At 49.2% G+C, this 17,929-nt stretch overlaps 1 protein-coding gene and 1 long non-coding RNA gene across 3 annotated transcripts in view; one reads left to right on the plus strand and one right to left on the minus strand.

Annotated features, from left to right (window-relative positions):
- Nucleotides 1-345: 345 nt before the first annotated feature.
- GRK3 (G protein-coupled receptor kinase 3) overlaps nt 346-17,929 on the minus strand; it is a 106,729-nt gene continuing 89,145 nt past the window's right edge. Inside the window, exons 17-20 of the mRNA XM_077761679.1 lie at nt 15,448-15,610; nt 13,039-13,175; nt 10,527-10,640; nt 346-6,732 (exon numbers count right to left, since the gene is read on the minus strand). Coding sequence (XP_077617805.1) covers nt 6,571-6,732; nt 10,527-10,640; nt 13,039-13,175; nt 15,448-15,610 — 576 coding nt within the window. The 3' untranslated portion in view covers nt 346-6,570. The remainder of the gene's footprint in view (nt 6,733-10,526; nt 10,641-13,038; nt 13,176-15,447; nt 15,611-17,929) is intronic.
- The window catches only part of LOC144229570 (uncharacterized), a 9,502-nt gene continuing 2,429 nt past the window's right edge, over nt 10,857-17,929 (plus strand). Inside the window, exons 1-3 of one of the 2 annotated variants that reach the window (XR_013334522.1) lie at nt 10,857-11,740; nt 12,825-13,397; nt 14,230-14,456. This is a non-coding gene — a long non-coding RNA (uncharacterized LOC144229570). The remainder of the gene's footprint in view (nt 11,741-12,824; nt 13,398-14,229; nt 14,457-17,929) is intronic. The other variant, XR_013334523.1, reaches the window with a different exon arrangement.

Below are 17,929 nucleotides of genomic sequence, written 5' to 3' on the forward strand. Positions count from 1 at the left end.
TGCTCAACACCTTATGGTGCCCGCCGTCCCTGCCAGAGAATGACCCAGCCCCAAACTCGCTGAAGCTGAGAAACACTCTTCTCTGTAGTTCCTGGTGCCTGAGGAAGGCGAGGGCCCGGGGCTCCTTTCCTCTTCTGCCCTTGCCCATTACGCTGCCCTGGGTCCACGCCACGTGCGTCGGGCAGGACTGGGAAGGAGGGGTAGGGAGGGAGGCAGGGAGTGCTTGCTTTAGAAGAGAGAGCAGCAATTATCCGTGAGACCGTGGAACAAAATGCGGGTCGTGGAGGCGCTTCCTTTTTGCTTGCAAAAAGCCCCTCCCACGTACCCTTAGCACGCCAGAGTAGATATCTTTGTACAGATGCTGTTTATTGAGATTTTAGATAAGCAGTTTATCAACATGGAAAACCAGCCTCGTGCTCTGACATAACCGTGGGAGACGGTGAGAGCTGAAGGGCCGCGCGTGCCTTGCACAGGGCAGGTGACCACAGGCGTGGAACGGTGGCGCACGTGGGATAGGACTTCAAACGTGTACTAGTTAAGTGGCTACTGGGGGCGGGCTATCGACCTCCACTGGCACAATCAATGTGGGGAGAGGTCAAACCAAAGGGTAATTTTACAGGCACAATATCTAGATTGACAATAGCTAATGCCATAGGGCAATGCACAACAGGAAGCAGATTTCTTTCTTTACGGTGTGACACTTTGCCAAGAATACAGTAAACATGATACCGCGTTGATGGCTGCCCAGCAAGGAAGACGGGCAGAGAGAAATGTCAGCACATGAGGAGGGACCCCCCTTCTCCCAGGGACCGGCCATTCTGGCTCACATAGACCTGAAGGGTCTGTCTGCCCGAAAATAAGACCCCTCACACATAAAACCTCTTACAAAGTTTTAATCCTCTACAAGGGCAATTTCCTTTCTGATCCCATTTTCCAAACCACTGGGAAGCAGTGAGGGGGCAGGGGAAATCAAGGTCAAATGTGCAGCTCCTGGAAGTGGTGTTCTTAAACACAGCTGGCCATTCGTGGCACGTGCCCAGGGCAGACCTTTCGTTCAGTGCTTGGTAAGTAAGGCGCAACAGTCGAGTCCCGGGGCAATGGCAAGACCAGTTGTGGGGACTGGGCACATCAGAGCAGGAAAGGACATTCCGCAGGTGGCTCTTGGCTCCTGAGGGTAACGATACAGAAGAGAGGTGCACCTGCCCCCCGTGCTTCCATGACGCTGTGGCTTTAAAACTGACAACAAGAGGGAGTCCCGTCGAAATGCGTTACCGAGACGTGTTTATGGCGCAGCCAGTGTAGAAGGAAGCGTCTGGGGTACCTGTCAATGAGCAGGACGGTTTCTGAAGAGGTAGATGAGAGCAGTATTTCATGGCAAGGTTGCGGTCAGATGTTGTCGAGAAGGCGCAGGCGCCTCTCGGCACAGAGCAGACGGAAAGCTGTTGCTGAAAACAGCCAGTGGCGGCTGGGGACGGCTGTCACCCCGCGTGGCTGTGCGCGTTATTTCTAGTTTAGTTTGTGAAAAACAGAAAGGACGGCCTTTTCTTTAAATAACAAACTATACAAATGAAAAGGAGAAATAAAGAATACTTCGATGAAAACAAGCGTTAAGGATTCAATAAATAATATAAAATGCTTTTGTGCTAAAATAGAACTCTGTTTATATATATATATTTATATATGCAGTTTAGCGATCTTTATGTTACCCGGAAAAAGCCCAATCTATTATAATCATTTAAAACATAGAAAAATACAATTCAACAACAGAACTTAAAAAATGGCCAGTGTTTAGCTTACAAACCACATACGATATATACATCATGGGATATTAATCAACTGAGACACCGGAGAGAAATTCAATTTCAAGTCCTTTGTAAGTATGAGTGCATGGTTAGAAATAGTTCTCCATTCCCTACCCTTACATAAAAGGCATTTTATATTAGGACAGAAGAAAATATGGGAGCAGAGTTAACAGTTTTCAGAGAGGAGTTTGAGATTGTGGTATCAGAGAATGTCCTCTAAGAATGTTGAGTTATGGAAACCTTAAAAGGCAGTTTTTATTCTTGTAGGTTTTTGATGAAATGCATATGCTGTTAATCCATTTTCTGTAGTGTGTGTGTGTTTAAATAAAGGTAATTTAACATTTGGGGTGCTGAATTTATTGGTCAATGCTCCCGGCCACATCAGTGAGTGGCTGGGCACGGGGCACTGCCGGGGGGGCGGGGGTGTCCCTGTCCTTAGCTATAAAAGAGCAGGTCTATTAGTCTCTGAGGGTGAAAGAAATCTACAGTCCATTACAACCTGAGGAAATCCTATTATTCTAGAGTTCAACTTTCATTAATTCGACACATTATTTGAATGTGGCCTGGGTAAAAAGAATTCATATTCATATGAATTTAAGTAATTCAAACCTCTCAAGGCAACCTTTCATGGGAGGGGAACTCAGGCTAGATCTTTTGGGAAAAAACGTTTTCAAGGTTTAAACTAGTAGAACTCACTCAGAAGATTTTCTTAAGTAATCTCTTAACCCAACATGGTGCTCAAACTTACAACCCCGAGAATCAAGAGTTGCGGGCTGTGCTGACGGACGGAGCCAGCCAGACGCCCCATATTAAAGCTCACTCCTGAAGTGGGCATGGCTTAGATAGCAAGCCCAGGGCTGTTATTCGAGGGGGGCGGGGAGGGGCTTCCTGTGGCTTCAGTGGATTTGCGACAGTCTGCAGCTGGCCACGGGGCCCTGGGGACAGCCACCCAGACCCCGCATCTGGCCCTCCGGGTAGCTGCAAGGCATGCACAAATAGGGTGTTAGCTCTGGGTGCTGGGCAGAGGCCTGATGGAAAGCCAGTGGTCTGTTTATAAGTTTGGAGGCTCCATAATTGAAAATAAAGTGACCGTGTCTTGCAATAATTACTATTTAACTCCTGTTTCAAGGAGGGAAAGAATCAGCCAACTTTAACTCAGGCATTTGCGTGGTGCTTGGTGTAAAGGTTGTTGAGTTTTTACCTGCAAGTTAACGTCTTCCTTCCTTTGCCCCATTTCTACCACTGCTCTTGTCGGCGGGGGGGGAGGTCACCCAATACACCCACTCCTTCAGCCCACGGCCCCCCAGCCACCACTCTGTGACAGACTCCGGAAACTCCTGTCCCCCTCCTCTCCGGCACAACTGTGCCAATCCTTAGCGGTGGAGAGGAGGTAATTCATCAGGCGTGTCTGCACAGCCCAGAAACACTTCCCTGAACATGACTGAGAGAGAAACCCAAAAACCATGTGTGATCAAGTCTTACAAAATAAGTCTTATCTTTACACCAGCGTCTTTCAAAGTATGTTTTATACATTTACATCGTGTGAAAGAGGTCCAACGTTGCGAACCTGGTTTTCTTCCTGACATGAAAAATTGATTCCATCGAAAAGGCAAATGCTGTGATTGAATTGGCCCGACTACGAGTGAAGTTTTGTAACTCATCAGAGAAAAACCACACGTGGATCTTATCTTGTGTAGTTAAAGCTCACTGTCGATTGGTAAAAGGTATTTTTTAATGGCCTGCGAGGGCCTTAACACAATGGTTTCTGCTATCCGTGTGGCACAGGTCAAATCACAAATTGAGCGAAGTCTTGCTTCCAACAGATGGTTTTGTGTTGTCGTTGTGGTCTTTCTCGAGTGGGACACTTGTCGTCCTCTGCGGCTGGCCCTTCTACGGATTTTGAAACCATAATGTCAGTGAACCGGTCAATCATTTCCATTAGCACTGAACCAGCTAATTTCTAAAAGTTTTCCTGAAAAAGCATACTTCAACATGACACGGAAGGGAAAACCACGACCCGCAGTGCCGTGAAGGAGCGACTGCACCAGAGAGAATATTTCAGCTTAAAAAAAGAACCTTGGACTCACTCACGTTTGTCATGGATTCCATACATGCTGTAGAGCAGGTAGAGGTAATCTTCATTTTTTGACTTTGCTCTATTAATTCCCTCGATTTATGAAATCAAGACGGTATAACTTTATAAAAATATTATCAACTTCATCTTCCTTGAATGATGAGAAAATGTGTGAATTTTGTCCTTTGTAATGGTCCAAACATAGGAAGGGCCAAATGTCTAGGAATGGTGTGACACTCTTAAACCTTCTGAAACAGCCAAGTGCACCAAGGCTTCTAAACCAGCAGCCTGAGGCGCCTGGGGAGGTGTAGTCGGCTGGGCATCCGACTTCAGTTCAGGTCATGATCTTGTGGTTTGTAAGTTCAAGCCCTGCATCGGGCGCTGTGCTGACAGCTCAGAACCTGGAGCCTGCTTCAGATTCTGTGTCTCCCTCTCTCTCTGCCCCTCCCCCACTCATGCTGTCTCACATGCACACACAAAAAAATTAAAAAAATAATAACAAAACAAACCAGCAGCCTACTTTGGCCACGCAAGGCCACACAGGCACAGAAGGGTCCCAGAGGTGTCTTCCGTCTGGCAGCGGAGAAGCCGGCCCCATGAGAACGCCCGTGGGGACAAGTGCAGGTAGGAAGGAGACAGGCCAGACAAGCCCCCAGCACTGGGAATGAAAGGTGAGGTGGAAGGGCCCTTAGGATATTTTCCAAGTCACGTCTCCTTTCGAAAAGACCCGTTCTACTCTGGAGCAAAAATGGTATCTTCGCTGCAGGCTGGTGCGGCTGACGCTCTCGGTGTGAAAGTGGAGAGGCCAAGCCCAGCCCCTGGAGGAGTCTGTGCACGGGGTCCCTGACTCTATCCAGCGGGGACTCCGGGCGCAGCAAACTGTAACTGCTGAGGGCGTGGGAGCCTGCCACCGGCCCGGTGACAGCAGCGACAGCTGTTGTTAGCCATGGCCGGGAAGGCGCTCAACCTCTATGAGGAACAACTGCTTTTCTGTTGCTAGCGGGTTTTTTTGTTTGGTTTGGTTTTTCTTTTCTTTCTTCTTTTAAACACAATGTGAACGCAGGTCTTGCCTTGTAAACAGGGGCAGGCCCGTACATAGGACACCCCTCCTCCCCGCTGGTGGTCGTGGAGTAGAACGGAAACGCCCATTTAGACCCCAGCTGGTAGCTGAGATGGGTCATGAACCTCCAGACTCCTTTTCCAAAGTAACTCCTACGAAATCAAACACGTTCTCCAATTACCTTCCAAACTCTCCAAATAGGAGTTCATGGAAAAGGACTTACTTTCCCACTGAACACAGGACACGGAGATTTGGACCCACTGAAATTATCGAGGGCAGGATGCAGACAGTTACGATCGGTTGTTTATATTGTTAGGAGTTAGCTTAGAAACACACAACAAGGTTGCACTAAGAAGACAAATATGTAGACTTTATAAAAATTATTGTTATTATTTTTAGTCTGACGATGGAGGGGCCTCACTGGGAAACATCCGCTCACGGCCCGGCATTTATTTGTGGTGTGAACAGGGCGCAGGACGCTGGTGGGAGCGGAGACGACGCCTTGGGGATGAGGCAAACGGCCTTGGCACTCCCCCGTTGTCTGGGGTGTGGGGCCACCCCCCCACCGGGGGCAAAGTACTACTCACTACCGACAGGCCAAGGACGACGGGAAAGCCAACAGCATGGTCAGCCCACCTGGACACCTTCATCTTCGCGTTCTTTAGCCCGTGAGATTCACTGGAAGTTAGGCTGTGAGGTGAAACAGAGCGATTCTTTCCTTCCTGCACACACCCGTGATGGACACGTGTCCTGGGGCACGAGGCACAGGGACGCGCTGGAACCGCCTACTGTCGGAACCCTGCACAGACTCACCGTCCCCCCGCCCCGGCGTCCGCGTGCACCCAGACATGCGAAAGTGCTATTTCGTTTATTTGAAGACGTCTGAAAAATCCCTGTGGCCCTGGGCGCCACACCCCACCGCCTCGCCTTCAGGGCCCGTCAGGCCTTCCGGGGCTCCGCGGCCGGGGGGCCCTCAGAGGTGAGCGGCCACCACCTTCCTCTGAGGGCACGCTCCCTCTGTTCCCTGTCGGAGGCAGGCTGGGACTGGAGGGGTTCCACCCACAGTGGGCGCCCACGTGCAGCCTTCCTGGCAAGTACCCTCGGCTTTGAGCCCAGAGCAGCGGGAGGTCGGTTTGCCTGGCTGATGTCCGGCCCCGCAGCGGGGGGACAGGCGCGCACAGGTCCAGTACGTAAAACAGGGCAGCGCCGGGGCTGTCGGTGCCCGATGCCGCTCCGTCCCGGCAAGTGTAACTTGTGTTTGATGATCAGACATACAGACGGACGGGACAGGCAGGAATCATTTCAAGTCCTAAGTTCATGTACGCCCAAACTGGTAGGTGACGAAGGAGAGGAACTTTTGCTTGTTTCTTCAGTAGTTTCGAGAGTGGACAGAGGTGATGCACAGGAGGCACTGGGAGGACGGGGGGGAGAGGCCCCCCGCCGGGCGGCAGTCAGAGCTCCTACCAGGGGCACCTCAGTGTCCTAGGTCCTCCTGGCCGTGGAGGGGCCCTGGGGACAAGGGGACTGAACCTCCGACCCCTGGACGTCTCCGAAAGGCTCCATGTCAAGGGCTGAAACCCCCGGCAAGGGCTTCCTTGCGGCCCTGTCTCCCCAGGACCCTCGTGCCCTGGGTGTCAGAGGCCATTGCTGTTCCTGTGACAGAGGGGGGGCTTGGACAGCTCAACCACGCCGGGGCGGGGCTTGTTGAGGAACTTGGGGGCACGGCGCAACAGCCGCTGGGCCTCTGTAAACGTCTCGGTCAGCTCCTTCTTCCACTGCACAAACTCGGGGTCGCTCTGCATGGAGACACAAAGGGACACGCTGTAGCGGCCTGGCCCGACCTGCGCATGGCCAGGTGCCTCTGGTCACGGCCGTGCCAGGCTGCTCTCTGGCCCGCGGCGGCCCGCTTCCCCGAGGGCCACACGGGGCCCTCCTCTGGGGCCTAGCGCCAGAAGCAGGCTGGCGAAGCCCCTCAGGGGACCCTCCTGATCCCCAGCCTGAAGCACTGCTGGTGATCTGTTCAGAAATGCCCTCTGATTTCTGGTTTCTAAACTCAAGCCTGTAAAATAATACCAAGAGAGGAGCTCTGACAGATTAACAAGCACCTGCACGCCGGCACATCTGGGGTATTGATGCTAGTTTCTCTAATGCTCTGGTGGGCACACCCACATATACCCCTCCCCCCACCTGCCCACCTACACCTATCCATGTGCGTGCACACACACATACACACACACACACACCCCAGCACCTCCGAGGAACTGAACTTGGGCTGCGCTAGAACCCTGGAGCGAGAAGGACGGGATTCCCCTGAGATGAGTCACGTTGGTATCTTGTATCTGTTTCACCACCCAAGCCTCGGCTCCAAACACGCGGGAAGAGAAGAACCAGGAGACGAAGGCGCTTGGGGTACAGTCAGCTGAGCGCCTGACTTGCGCGCAGGTCAGGAACCGACGGTTCGTGAGCTCAGGCCCCGCCCTGGGCTCTACACTGAGAGTGTAGAGCCTGCTTGGGATTCTCTCTCCCTCCTTCTCTCTCTCTCTGCCCCTCCCCTGCACATGTGTACAGCTGCTCTTTCACCTAGGGGACACGTTTTTTAAAAAACAACCAAAAAACTCACCTCACATTGCAGGACAAACTGCTTCCCTCCTTTCACCCTCAACAAAATGCATTTCTTGTCTTTAATCTGCGTTTCCTCCACAGAGAGAATCTGTTCCATCGTCAGTAAACTTTGCTAGCCATTAAAAAAAAAAATGGCAAATTACTTCACACTATTTCCCAACTTCTTACGTTGAGTTAATAAATAATATGGAAAACTATCAGCTTAGAAGTAAAAAAAAAAAATTGGTCTTTTTCTTTCTTTGATGATGTTCTAGAAGTGAGGGCGAATGGCTACAAGGAAGATGCACAGAATTTAAACTATGGCATCTCGAAGGAAACAGCAAAAGAGGACTGTCTCAATGAGGCACAGCTGTTCCCTCGACGCAGAACTGACTTCTGGGTGGCTGTGACGCGCGCGTGCCCTGTGTCGCATGCCCGTCTGAATTCTACCGACCAGGCTATGAGCAAACAATGAAATGCCGTGTAACCAATGTGAGCAAACGGGGCGTGGCCGAGGTTTTGACACAGCAGCTCAGGAAAGGCCTAGCAGGGCTGGCTTGTGAGCTGATGATATCTCAAAAATTTCAAAATGAGGTTATAAATCCAGGTGACATCCTTAAAAGATGGCCACGCCCGGCCTGTAACACGATGGCTTAAGGTGAAGGCTACAGCGTCATGAGCACCTTACCATTTTCTGTTTTTGTTTTTGTTTTTGTTTTCTTTTTTTGGATAAAGACACCAGGAATCCGAAATGAAAAACCACACCATCGCAAATGCTCACGTTTTACATTACCTGATTTACACCTACGAATCTATCCATCTGTTTAAACCTATACAGCTCTCAACCAGCACGCTGAATGTTGACTCTTTTGAAACGAAGCTAACTTACTGCGTCCCCTGGTTTAAAAAAAAGGAAGATTTTTTTTTTTTTAAGTTTTCGAATATCCTGAAAAGCGAGACAAGTTCCTTTTGCCGTGCACCACAGTGACTGTCCAGAGGACTGCGGGCCTTAGCTGACCCTGGGACAGCACGGTTTGAACTGCGTGGCTGTACGTCCACGTGGATGTTGTTTTTCTTTTTCAGTAAACACAGGACAGTTCTGCAAATGTATTTTCTCTGCCTTAGGATGTTCTTAATAACATTTTGTTCCTTCCACCTGATGCTATTGTCAGAATGCAGCATGTAAGACACGTAACAGGCAAATTGTGTGCAAAGCAGCAGTTTATGTTATCGGTAAGACTTCTGGTCAACGGAAGGCTATCAGTAGTTAAGTCTTTGTTGGGAGTCAAAAGTTATACGTGGGTTGTTAACCGCGTGAGGGGCCAATAGCCCTGATCCCCCCTGTTGTTTATGGGTTAACTGTAAATATGTCATATGCCCAGGGCCACTCGTTATCTGGAAATATATAATACTAACATATATGAATTATAACTTGGGTGCTGAGTTTATAGATTTATAAAATACATATAACATATACCACACATATGTAGTGTATTATTATAATATGAAATATAATTCATATTATACAATACTTGCCAGCACCTGAGTTATAATTCGGGACCCCCAGAGACTTAGTAATAGTCCTTTGGAGCCCAGATGCATTAGCTTTAGAAGGACCCTGTGGCCCTGGCAATGGTGAGAAGGTTTTGTGCATTAGAGAGGAATGCAAGGTGCACCAGCGATCACTCATAATTAAACAGCCATTTTACCAACAGGGATTTCAAAAAGTCAAATGCACACGATTAGAGTTTACTACTTTCTGTCCTTCTTACCACTAGACAACTGATGGCTGGTTTTCGGACACACACAACACATCAACTAGATGTGGGGCCCCTGCTCTGCTTCCTTGGCCCCGGAGGCCTGGCCAATCCCTCCATGAGAGCAGAAGTGTGCCTCCCACTGGGGTTGCCTGCTCGGGACAAGCCCTCCACTCCTCACACAGTAGGCGCTTCATAAATGCTGTCTTCCTTGCTTAAAGGGACAGTGGGGATCAGAAATTTCTGTTTACCTTCTTCACAAACATTAGCCCTCGAAAAGGACCTGAGCTGTATCTTTCTGCGTATGGAATGGAAGCCACAGAGGCCAGAGGAAGTGAGGCTCGGCGACCTCACCTCTGCGCCCAGCATCCTGGCTGGCGTCACTCAGCTCACTGCCTGATGAGGGGAGGCCCAGTAAAGGGGAGACTCTGGGCACATCCAGACTCACAACTGTTGGGCTGCGTCGCGGGCGCTGGACCTTCTTCTCTAAGCTCTGGATTTAAGCACCTCTGTCTGACTCCAAAGTCTGAGATTGTTTGTTATTCTCTTATTTGACCTAGCCTTCTTCAAACCTGGATGGAACTCTCACGTTCTATTTTCAGATGTTACAAAATCCTTCCTTGACGCTAAGTTTGAAAGCTAAAGTCTGAACACCAAAATCTCACGTGCGTAAGTTAAACAGCTACGCGGAGCTCAGCGGGTATTTCCTGAGATAGGAGAGCCGNTATTGATGCTGGTTTCTCTAATGCTCTGGTGGGCACACCCACACATACCCCTCCCCCCACCTGCCCACCTACACCTATCCATGTGCGTGCACACACACATACACACACACACACACACACACACACACACCCCAGCACCTCTGAGGAACTGAACTTGGGCTGCGCTAGAACCCTGGAGCGAGAAGGACGGGATTCCCCTGAGATGAGTCACGTTGGTATCTTGTATCTGTTTCACCACCCAAGCCTCGGCTCCAAACACGCGGGAAGAGAAGAACCAGGAGACGAAGGCGCTTGGGGTACAGTCAGCTGAGCGCCTGACTTGCGCGCAGGTCAGGAACCGACGGTTCGTGAGCTCAGGCCCCGCCCTGGGCTCTACACTGAGAGTGTAGAGCCTGCTTGGGATTCTCTCTCCCTCCTTCTCTCTCTCTCTGCCCCTCCCCTGCACATGTGTACAGCTGCTCTTTCACCTAGGGGACACGTTTTTTAAAAAACAACCAAAAAACTCACCTCACATTGCAGGACAAACTGCTTCCCTCCTTTCACCCTCAACAAAATGCATTTCTTGTCTTTAATCTGCGTTTCCTCCACAGAGAGAATCTGTTCCATCGTCAGTAAACTTTGCTAGCCATTAAAAAAAAAAATGGCAAATTACTTCACACTATTTCCCAACTTCTTACGTTGAGTTAATAAATAATATGGAAAACTATCAGCTTAGAAGTAAAAAAAAAAAATTGGTCTTTTTCTTTCTTTGATGATGTTCTAGAAGTGAGGGCGAATGGCTACAAGGAAGATGCACAGAATTTAAACTATGGCATCTCGAAGGAAACAGCAAAAGAGGACTGTCTCAATGAGGCACAGCTGTTCCCTCGACGCAGAACTGACTTCTGGGTGGCTGTGACGCGCGCGTGCCCTGTGTCGCATGCCCGTCTGAATTCTACCGACCAGGCTATGAGCAAACAATGAAATGCCATGTGACCAATGTGAGCAAACGGGGCGTGGCCGAGGTTTTGACACAGCAGCTCAGGAAAGGCCTAGCAGGGCTGGCTTGTGAGCTGATGATATCTCAAAAATATCAAAATGAGGTTATAAATCCAGGTGACATCCTTAAAAGATGGCCACGCCCGGCCTGTAACACGATGGCTTAAGGTGAAGGCTACAGCGTCATGAGCACCTTACCATTTTCTGTTTTTGTTTTTGTTTTTGTTTTCTTTTTTTGGATAAAGACACCAGGAATCCGAAATGAAAAACCACACCATCGCAAATGCTCACGTTTTACATTACCTGATTTACACCTACGAATCTATCCATCTGTTTAAACCTATACAGCTCTCAACCAGCACGCTGAATGTTGACTCTTTTGAAACGAAGCTAACTTACTGCGTCCCCTGGTTTAAAAAAAAGGAAGATTTTTTTTTTTTTAAGTTTTCGAATATCCTGAAAAGCGAGACAAGTTCCTTTTGCCGTGCACCACAGTGACTGTCCAGAGGACTGCGGGCCTTAGCTGACCCTGGGACAGCACGGTTTGAACTGCGTGGCTGTACGTCCACGTGGATGTTGTTTTTCTTTTTCAGTAAACACAGGACAGTTCTGCAAATGTATTTTCTCTGCCTTAGGATGTTCTTAATAACATTTTGTTCCTTCCACCTGATGCTATTGTCAGAATGCAGCATGTAAGACACGTAACAGGCAAATTGTGTGCAAAGCAGCAGTTTATGTTATCGGTAAGACTTCTGGTCAACGGAAGGCTATCAGTAGTTAAGTCTTTGTTGGGAGTCAAAAGTTATACGTGGGTTGTTAACCGCGTGAGGGGCCAATAGCCCTGATCCCCCCTGTTGTTTATGGGTTAACTGTAAATATGTCATATGCCCAGGGCCACTCGTTATCTGGAAATATATAATACTAACATATATGAATTATAACTTGGGTGCTGAGTTTATAGATTTATAAAATACATATAACATATACCACACATATGTAGTGTATTATTATAATATGAAATATAATTCATATTATACAATACTTGCCAGCACCTGAGTTATAATTCGGGACCCCCAGAGACTTAGTAATAGTCCTTTGGAGCCCAGATGCATTAGCTTTAGAAGGACCCTGTGGCCCTGGCAATGGTGAGAAGGTTTTGTGCATTAGAGAGGAATGCAAGGTGCACCAGCGATCACTCATAATTAAACAGCCATTTTACCGACAGGGATTTCAAAAAGTCAAATGCACACGATTAGAGTTTACTACTTTCTGTCCTTCTTACCACTAGACAACTGATGGCTGGTTTTCGGACACACACAACACATCAACTAGATGTGGGGCCCCTGCTCTGCTTCCTTGGCCCCGGAGGCCTGGCCAATCCCTCCATGAGAGCAGAAGTGTGCCTCCCACTGGGGTTGCCTGCTCGGGACAAGCCCTCCACTCCTCACACAGTAGGCGCTTCATAAATGCTGTCTTCCTTGCTTAAAGGGACAGTGGGGATCAGAAATTTCTGTTTACCTTCTTCACAAACATTAGCCCTCGAAAAGGACCTGAGCTGTATCTTTCTGCGTATGGAATGGAAGCCACAGAGGCCAGAGGAAGTGAGGCTCGGCGACCTCACCTCTGCGCCCAGCATCCTGGCTGGCGTCACTCAGCTCACTGCCTGATGAGGGGAGGCCCAGTAAAGGGGAGACTCTGGGCACATCCAGACTCACAACTGTTGGGCTGCGTCGCGGGCGCTGGACCTTCTTCTCTAAGCTCTGGATTTAAGCACCTCTGTCTGACTCCAAAGTCTGAGATTGTTTGTTATTCTCTTATTTGACCTAGCCTTCTTCAAACCTGGATGGAACTCTCACGTTCTATTTTCAGATGTTACAAAATCCTTCCTTGACGCTAAGTTTGAAAGCTAAAGTCTGAACACCAAAATCTCACGTGCGTAAGTTAAACAGCTACGCGGAGCTCAGCGGGTATTTCCTGAGATAGGAGAGCCGTGTGGCCCTCAGGACCCAGCAGCGCGTGCTGATGACGGCACCTGACTCACCCGAGACTCTCCCTCTCCTCTCCATTCAAGTCTGTTTGGAAAGAGGTAAAAATATCGACGCTGCCACTGAGTCAGGAACGGGTTCCCCAGCTTCAGCATGTAGCCGTGCATGATACAGTCTTTTCCCAGAGCGTAATCTGAGGAATATAAAACAGCCACGAATTAAACGGGCTCTGGGACAGATGGCCCATGTGATTCTCAGAAACAACGACAACAACAACAAAAGAATGACACGCTCTTTGGAAAAACCAAGTTTCTCTGGCGTGGAATATGCCACGTAAACCATTATCTCAGGATCAGAAGAGCAGGCCTCTCTGGGTCCCTCCTGACATATTAAATGGCTGTTCCTTGATATTCCGGTGAGTTTGTGATGTTCCTTGACTGCTCAGAGAGGACAGAGGCGTGATCTCAAACTGTTCTTTCATTCTGTGTAGCAAGAACTGGAGACTAGAGAGGAATTCGATTCAAGCTCTGCCCAAGGTACCTTTGCCTGTATGGGGCTCTGGGGGTCTCCCTTCAATCCTCTGAATAATGATTAGGGGCTTACGAAGCAGCCAAGGTAACACACGGATCAAAGCTGCTTATTCCTTAAGGTTATGTTTATCCCTCAAATCCATGGTTATGTAGACAGACCAACTCGCTCACGCGCATGGTAGGTCCTGATCACGTTGTTAGAGTGAAATACTGTCTCTCTCTGTCTCTCTCTCTTTAAAGGTTAATTTTACGTGGCTGGCATTGATTCTTTACAGGCTTCCGTGACTGTGCTAAAAGTCGCTCTCTCCTCCCATTCATTCAATGGCGACGAAGGGAGCGCCTGTTCTGGGCACTCTGGGTTCAGCAGTGCCCATATTACAGGAGCCCCAACCCCTGGCCTCAGGGAGCTACAGTCCTCACAGGCGACCCCGGGATAAACTGACAAGCAACACCCACGTTGCGTCACAGGCAGGAGGGAAAAGAACCAAGGTGGGGGGAGGGGGGATGAGGGGATCGGGTGGGCCCCCTGGCGTCATTTTAACGGAAAACTGTTTGCACTGCTAACGTATATCGAAGGTGGAAGGCTTGCAGGTCTGCTTCAGCGACCTAAGCCTAGACTGTCCTGCTTTGTAAGGTGAGTCCTGAGATGTTCCACCAAGACCCAGTGATGCCCGAAGCAATCACTCATATATGAAAATAAATTCGTTAATTTCCTAGATGCTGTAAATGCAGCTCTCGCTACAAGGATACACTTGGGCAAGGTCATTCAGGTGCATTTTGTCTCGGTCCAGTCTGTCAAGATCCCAGTGACATCATGGTCCTCCCTGGAGCAAATGACCATCGATGTAACTTGCCATGTAAAATTTGCTACAGCGAACAGTCCAGAATGATGGGAATGGACAGGAGCAGCTTAGAGGCAAAGCCCACCTCCCTGGAGAACGGAGGTGAGCATAGTTACGGGGCTATACTGCTCCTGTGGGGTACTCAGGGGGGTTTTTACGTAAGGAGGGATTCATCCAGGCTCAGGCACACTTTTCTGAGCAGGTGCTGAATGCTACTGGCAAACTCAACAGGACGAATGAGCCGGCATCAAGATGCCCCTCCCCCCCCAAGCAACTTAGTAACAATGAAATTGGTTCTGGTCATTCTTGTTACATAGCATTAGCCTCAGAAAAGTCTTTGCCTAGAGCTGAAGCCAATTGATACCATCACCATCAATCACAATATATTCAAATATCCAAAATTCATAAAATCTTTGGAAAATCAAGAGTGACAATGTTTGGTGAATCAAGAATGGCTGACTGGTTTGATGCCTGGTGTCAGGCACGCCACTTTGGAAATCCCAGTAGGGCGCTCAAATGTTCTAAACAAAAATGCGGTTTGGTAATCCTTCAATGTTGTTTGTAAAATAACCGTAATTATATCCATCAATCCCTCTTGACAAGTGACATGTGTGTTAAGATCCCCACCCGAAACCAACATACTTTGCGAGGCCCCGTGAGAAATGAAAACATGGACCCCTTGCTCAAAAACTATTAAGAATGTCAAGGCGGTGACGGCAGAGTGTTCAGCCCAGCGGGGTGTCCTCTGAGGTGGCCCAGGTCACACGCCCGTGAAGCCGGGCCTGCTCCTGACACTGCAACGCTCAGTCTTCAAGGAAGACCCTGTCAACTGGCCCTGAAGGTTCCAAGGTCAGAGGGCGCGCTGACATGACCATGCTGCCCATCTTTATTTATACGTTGACTCAAAGCTTTGAAATATTATCCTGCACTTTTCCAAGCCACACGAAACTATTTATGGCATCCCTACCCCCACCCCCGCCCCCACCACCCCTGGAAAGTACTTTATGACCCAAATACTTTTTCAGCTTTACAAGAAAATTTTTTAAGGAATTCATCGCACTGAAAATACTTCGAGGCACGCTGCCTGTTTTACCTTCTTCGTGTCCAAGTTGCTTATTTTTAGCTCTCTTCCTGGCCTCGATTTTATCCGTGTCTGCGTTTACTGCTTCATAAACGGTTTCTGCTACTTCCTGCTGCCAGCGCTCAGAGATCACCAAGGGGAAGTTCTTGTAGAGATCTTGGTCGCAATCAAGAAGCTTATTATTTTAAGAAATCAAGATAGTTAACGATTTAACATCCTTAGCAAGGCAATAGATTCAGAAGTGTCCTATCTGTGTGTGGGAAGATAACGGGATGACACCAAGTAACCCTTCAGCGACAGTTCACCAGGAGCCACACACATCTGCTAACGACGATCCGCAAATGGTCCGGCAGAGGGCATCCCACTTCTGGTCCTGGACCAGTTACGATTCAGCCCATTCTCTTATGCCAACTTTATCAGGGTTTGGCCCACGAAAAACTAACCCATACAGGGTTTTATTTAAGTATGGAAAGATACCGGCAACAAAATCAAACTTCAATGATGGCGTGGATATTTTATCTGTAAAAGGAGGAAACTAGATCCCGGTAGTTTCAGAAATGATTAAAAGGGAGAAGGCAGGAGGGTTTTCTAACCACCCTCAATTCGTCTGAAAAGTGAGATGCACAGAAGGGAACGAGGCCAGATTTTCCATTCATTCCATGAACCTTCCAGCCAAGAACCCAGGTGAACAGAGCAATCACGTGCAAGTGTGAAGCCAAGAGGTAACGGGCATTTGGGCGACAGAGCCTTGGGGAGGCACTACAATAAAAACCACACTTAATTGACAGCATTTCCCTTCCACACTCTGACTCAAAATTCTTTATCCTTCCCCTGAGTTTAGAGGCCGCACTCTGAAAATGAGCAAAGAAAGGGATTTTGCACCTCTGAGTTACAGTTCTGTGGCAGAAAGGTGAGCAACCCCACCGAGAGAAAAGAATGCATCTGTCATTCAAAAAAGCACACCTCTCTCGAGGAACCTGATGCACTTGCTCCTCTGCCTGGGAGGCAAGTACTGAATAGACATTATAACAGGCAAGTTACTCACAAGAAAAAGAGCAGGAAGGGGCTCTTAAGCCTCAAGACTTGAGCCCCAAGGCTCAAGCCCCTAAGACTTGAGCAAATCAGTGACACACTGAGGTTCCGTACCTGTGCTCAGTGAACTGTTACAATCATGTGTTGCTTTTAGGATCGCTTTGATTCATAGAGCCTTCCTTTCCTCTTTCGGGGGTTTCTTTTGGACGCCCACGCTAGGCCAGAGCAGACATCCTCAGTGGCCCGGGGCGTGAATGCTGGTGGCGTGCGAGTGTGTGTGGTGGGCTGCAGTGCACCTGGCCACGGGGGCGCCCTGTGACCAGGGGACACGGGAAAGAATCTGAAGCGTTTCCCAGAAGTAAAAGCACACTTCTTTCCAAAGCAGGTCTTCTGAAAGGGTCAACTTGGCTTTGTATACAAACCATTCCACCTCCTAGACTTTCAGAGAGCCTGACTGTCAGGACTTGGCCTTGGTTGTTAAAATGAATAAAACAAAAGAAAATTTGTATGTATGTGAGGTGAGCTTTTTGGTTGGGTTTGCTCATTTGTTTTAAAGAGCAGAATTGTTATTTGGGCAGCTTTTTCGAAGATAAAGAATAAATGGTTTCTTAAGATTCAGGACCGCCCCCCCCCCACTGACTAGGACGAGGCCGTCCTGGGGCCCCCCACTTCCAGCGGGCCCTGGCCACACGCCCTTCTGGTTCTGAACATGCTCGTTCTTGGCCACGAAGAATGAAAAGCACACTGATCGAAGATCCTAGTTCAGGCACTGACTACAAACCAGGAGGCTTAGAGAGGCGACCTTGGGGAAACCTGGGTGTCCAAACCAGTCACAGCCAGTAAGTGCAGATGTGAGCCTGGTCTGTCGGACCCTGGACCCTCGATTACAGTCTACAAAATTTAAAGTATGAGGATCTTTTCCGAATATCAAAAATGTCTGTGGGCCACTGCATCCTAGCCCTTTTATCAATAGTACCCCTTGGCGGACGGCAGTATGTGTGACGACCAAATTCTACGGTGACGGCAGCAATCCTTCTAAAGGACCCTGCTGCCCAAAGCCTGGCCGTGGAGACGTACGTAAGCCTCTGACGTGAATGTCTGTCCAGGCTGCAGACGCCGCCTGGTGGTGCTCACGTCCAGGCATCAGTCGCCCTTTGTCCCCGGGATAGCCATGGTGCCAGCCCATGGAAGTGGCCTTGGCCCTCTCTACTTCCCCTTCGCCCAAGCTCCCCCTCCCGGGAGGCTGGGCCTGGCAGCCCCTGACAGCCCCTCCTTCCCCACACAGCTGCCATTCCTTGGTCCCAGTGCCCTTGGCCTCCGTGGGGCCTCCTGTTTCCCTCCGCTCTGGCAATCTTCCCATCATCCCCCAGCCACGTATCCACCACTTCTGCCCCCACGGCCCCACTGGCTCCAGTTCCGTGGGTCCCTGGTTACAGGTCCTCAAAGGTGTGTGAGCTTCACG

Source organism: Crocuta crocuta, unplaced genomic scaffold, assembly GCF_008692635.1.
Source record: "Crocuta crocuta isolate KB4526 unplaced genomic scaffold, BGI_CrCroc_1.0 scaffold348, whole genome shotgun sequence".
Classification (NCBI taxonomy): Eukaryota; Metazoa; Chordata; class Mammalia; order Carnivora; family Hyaenidae; genus Crocuta; species Crocuta crocuta.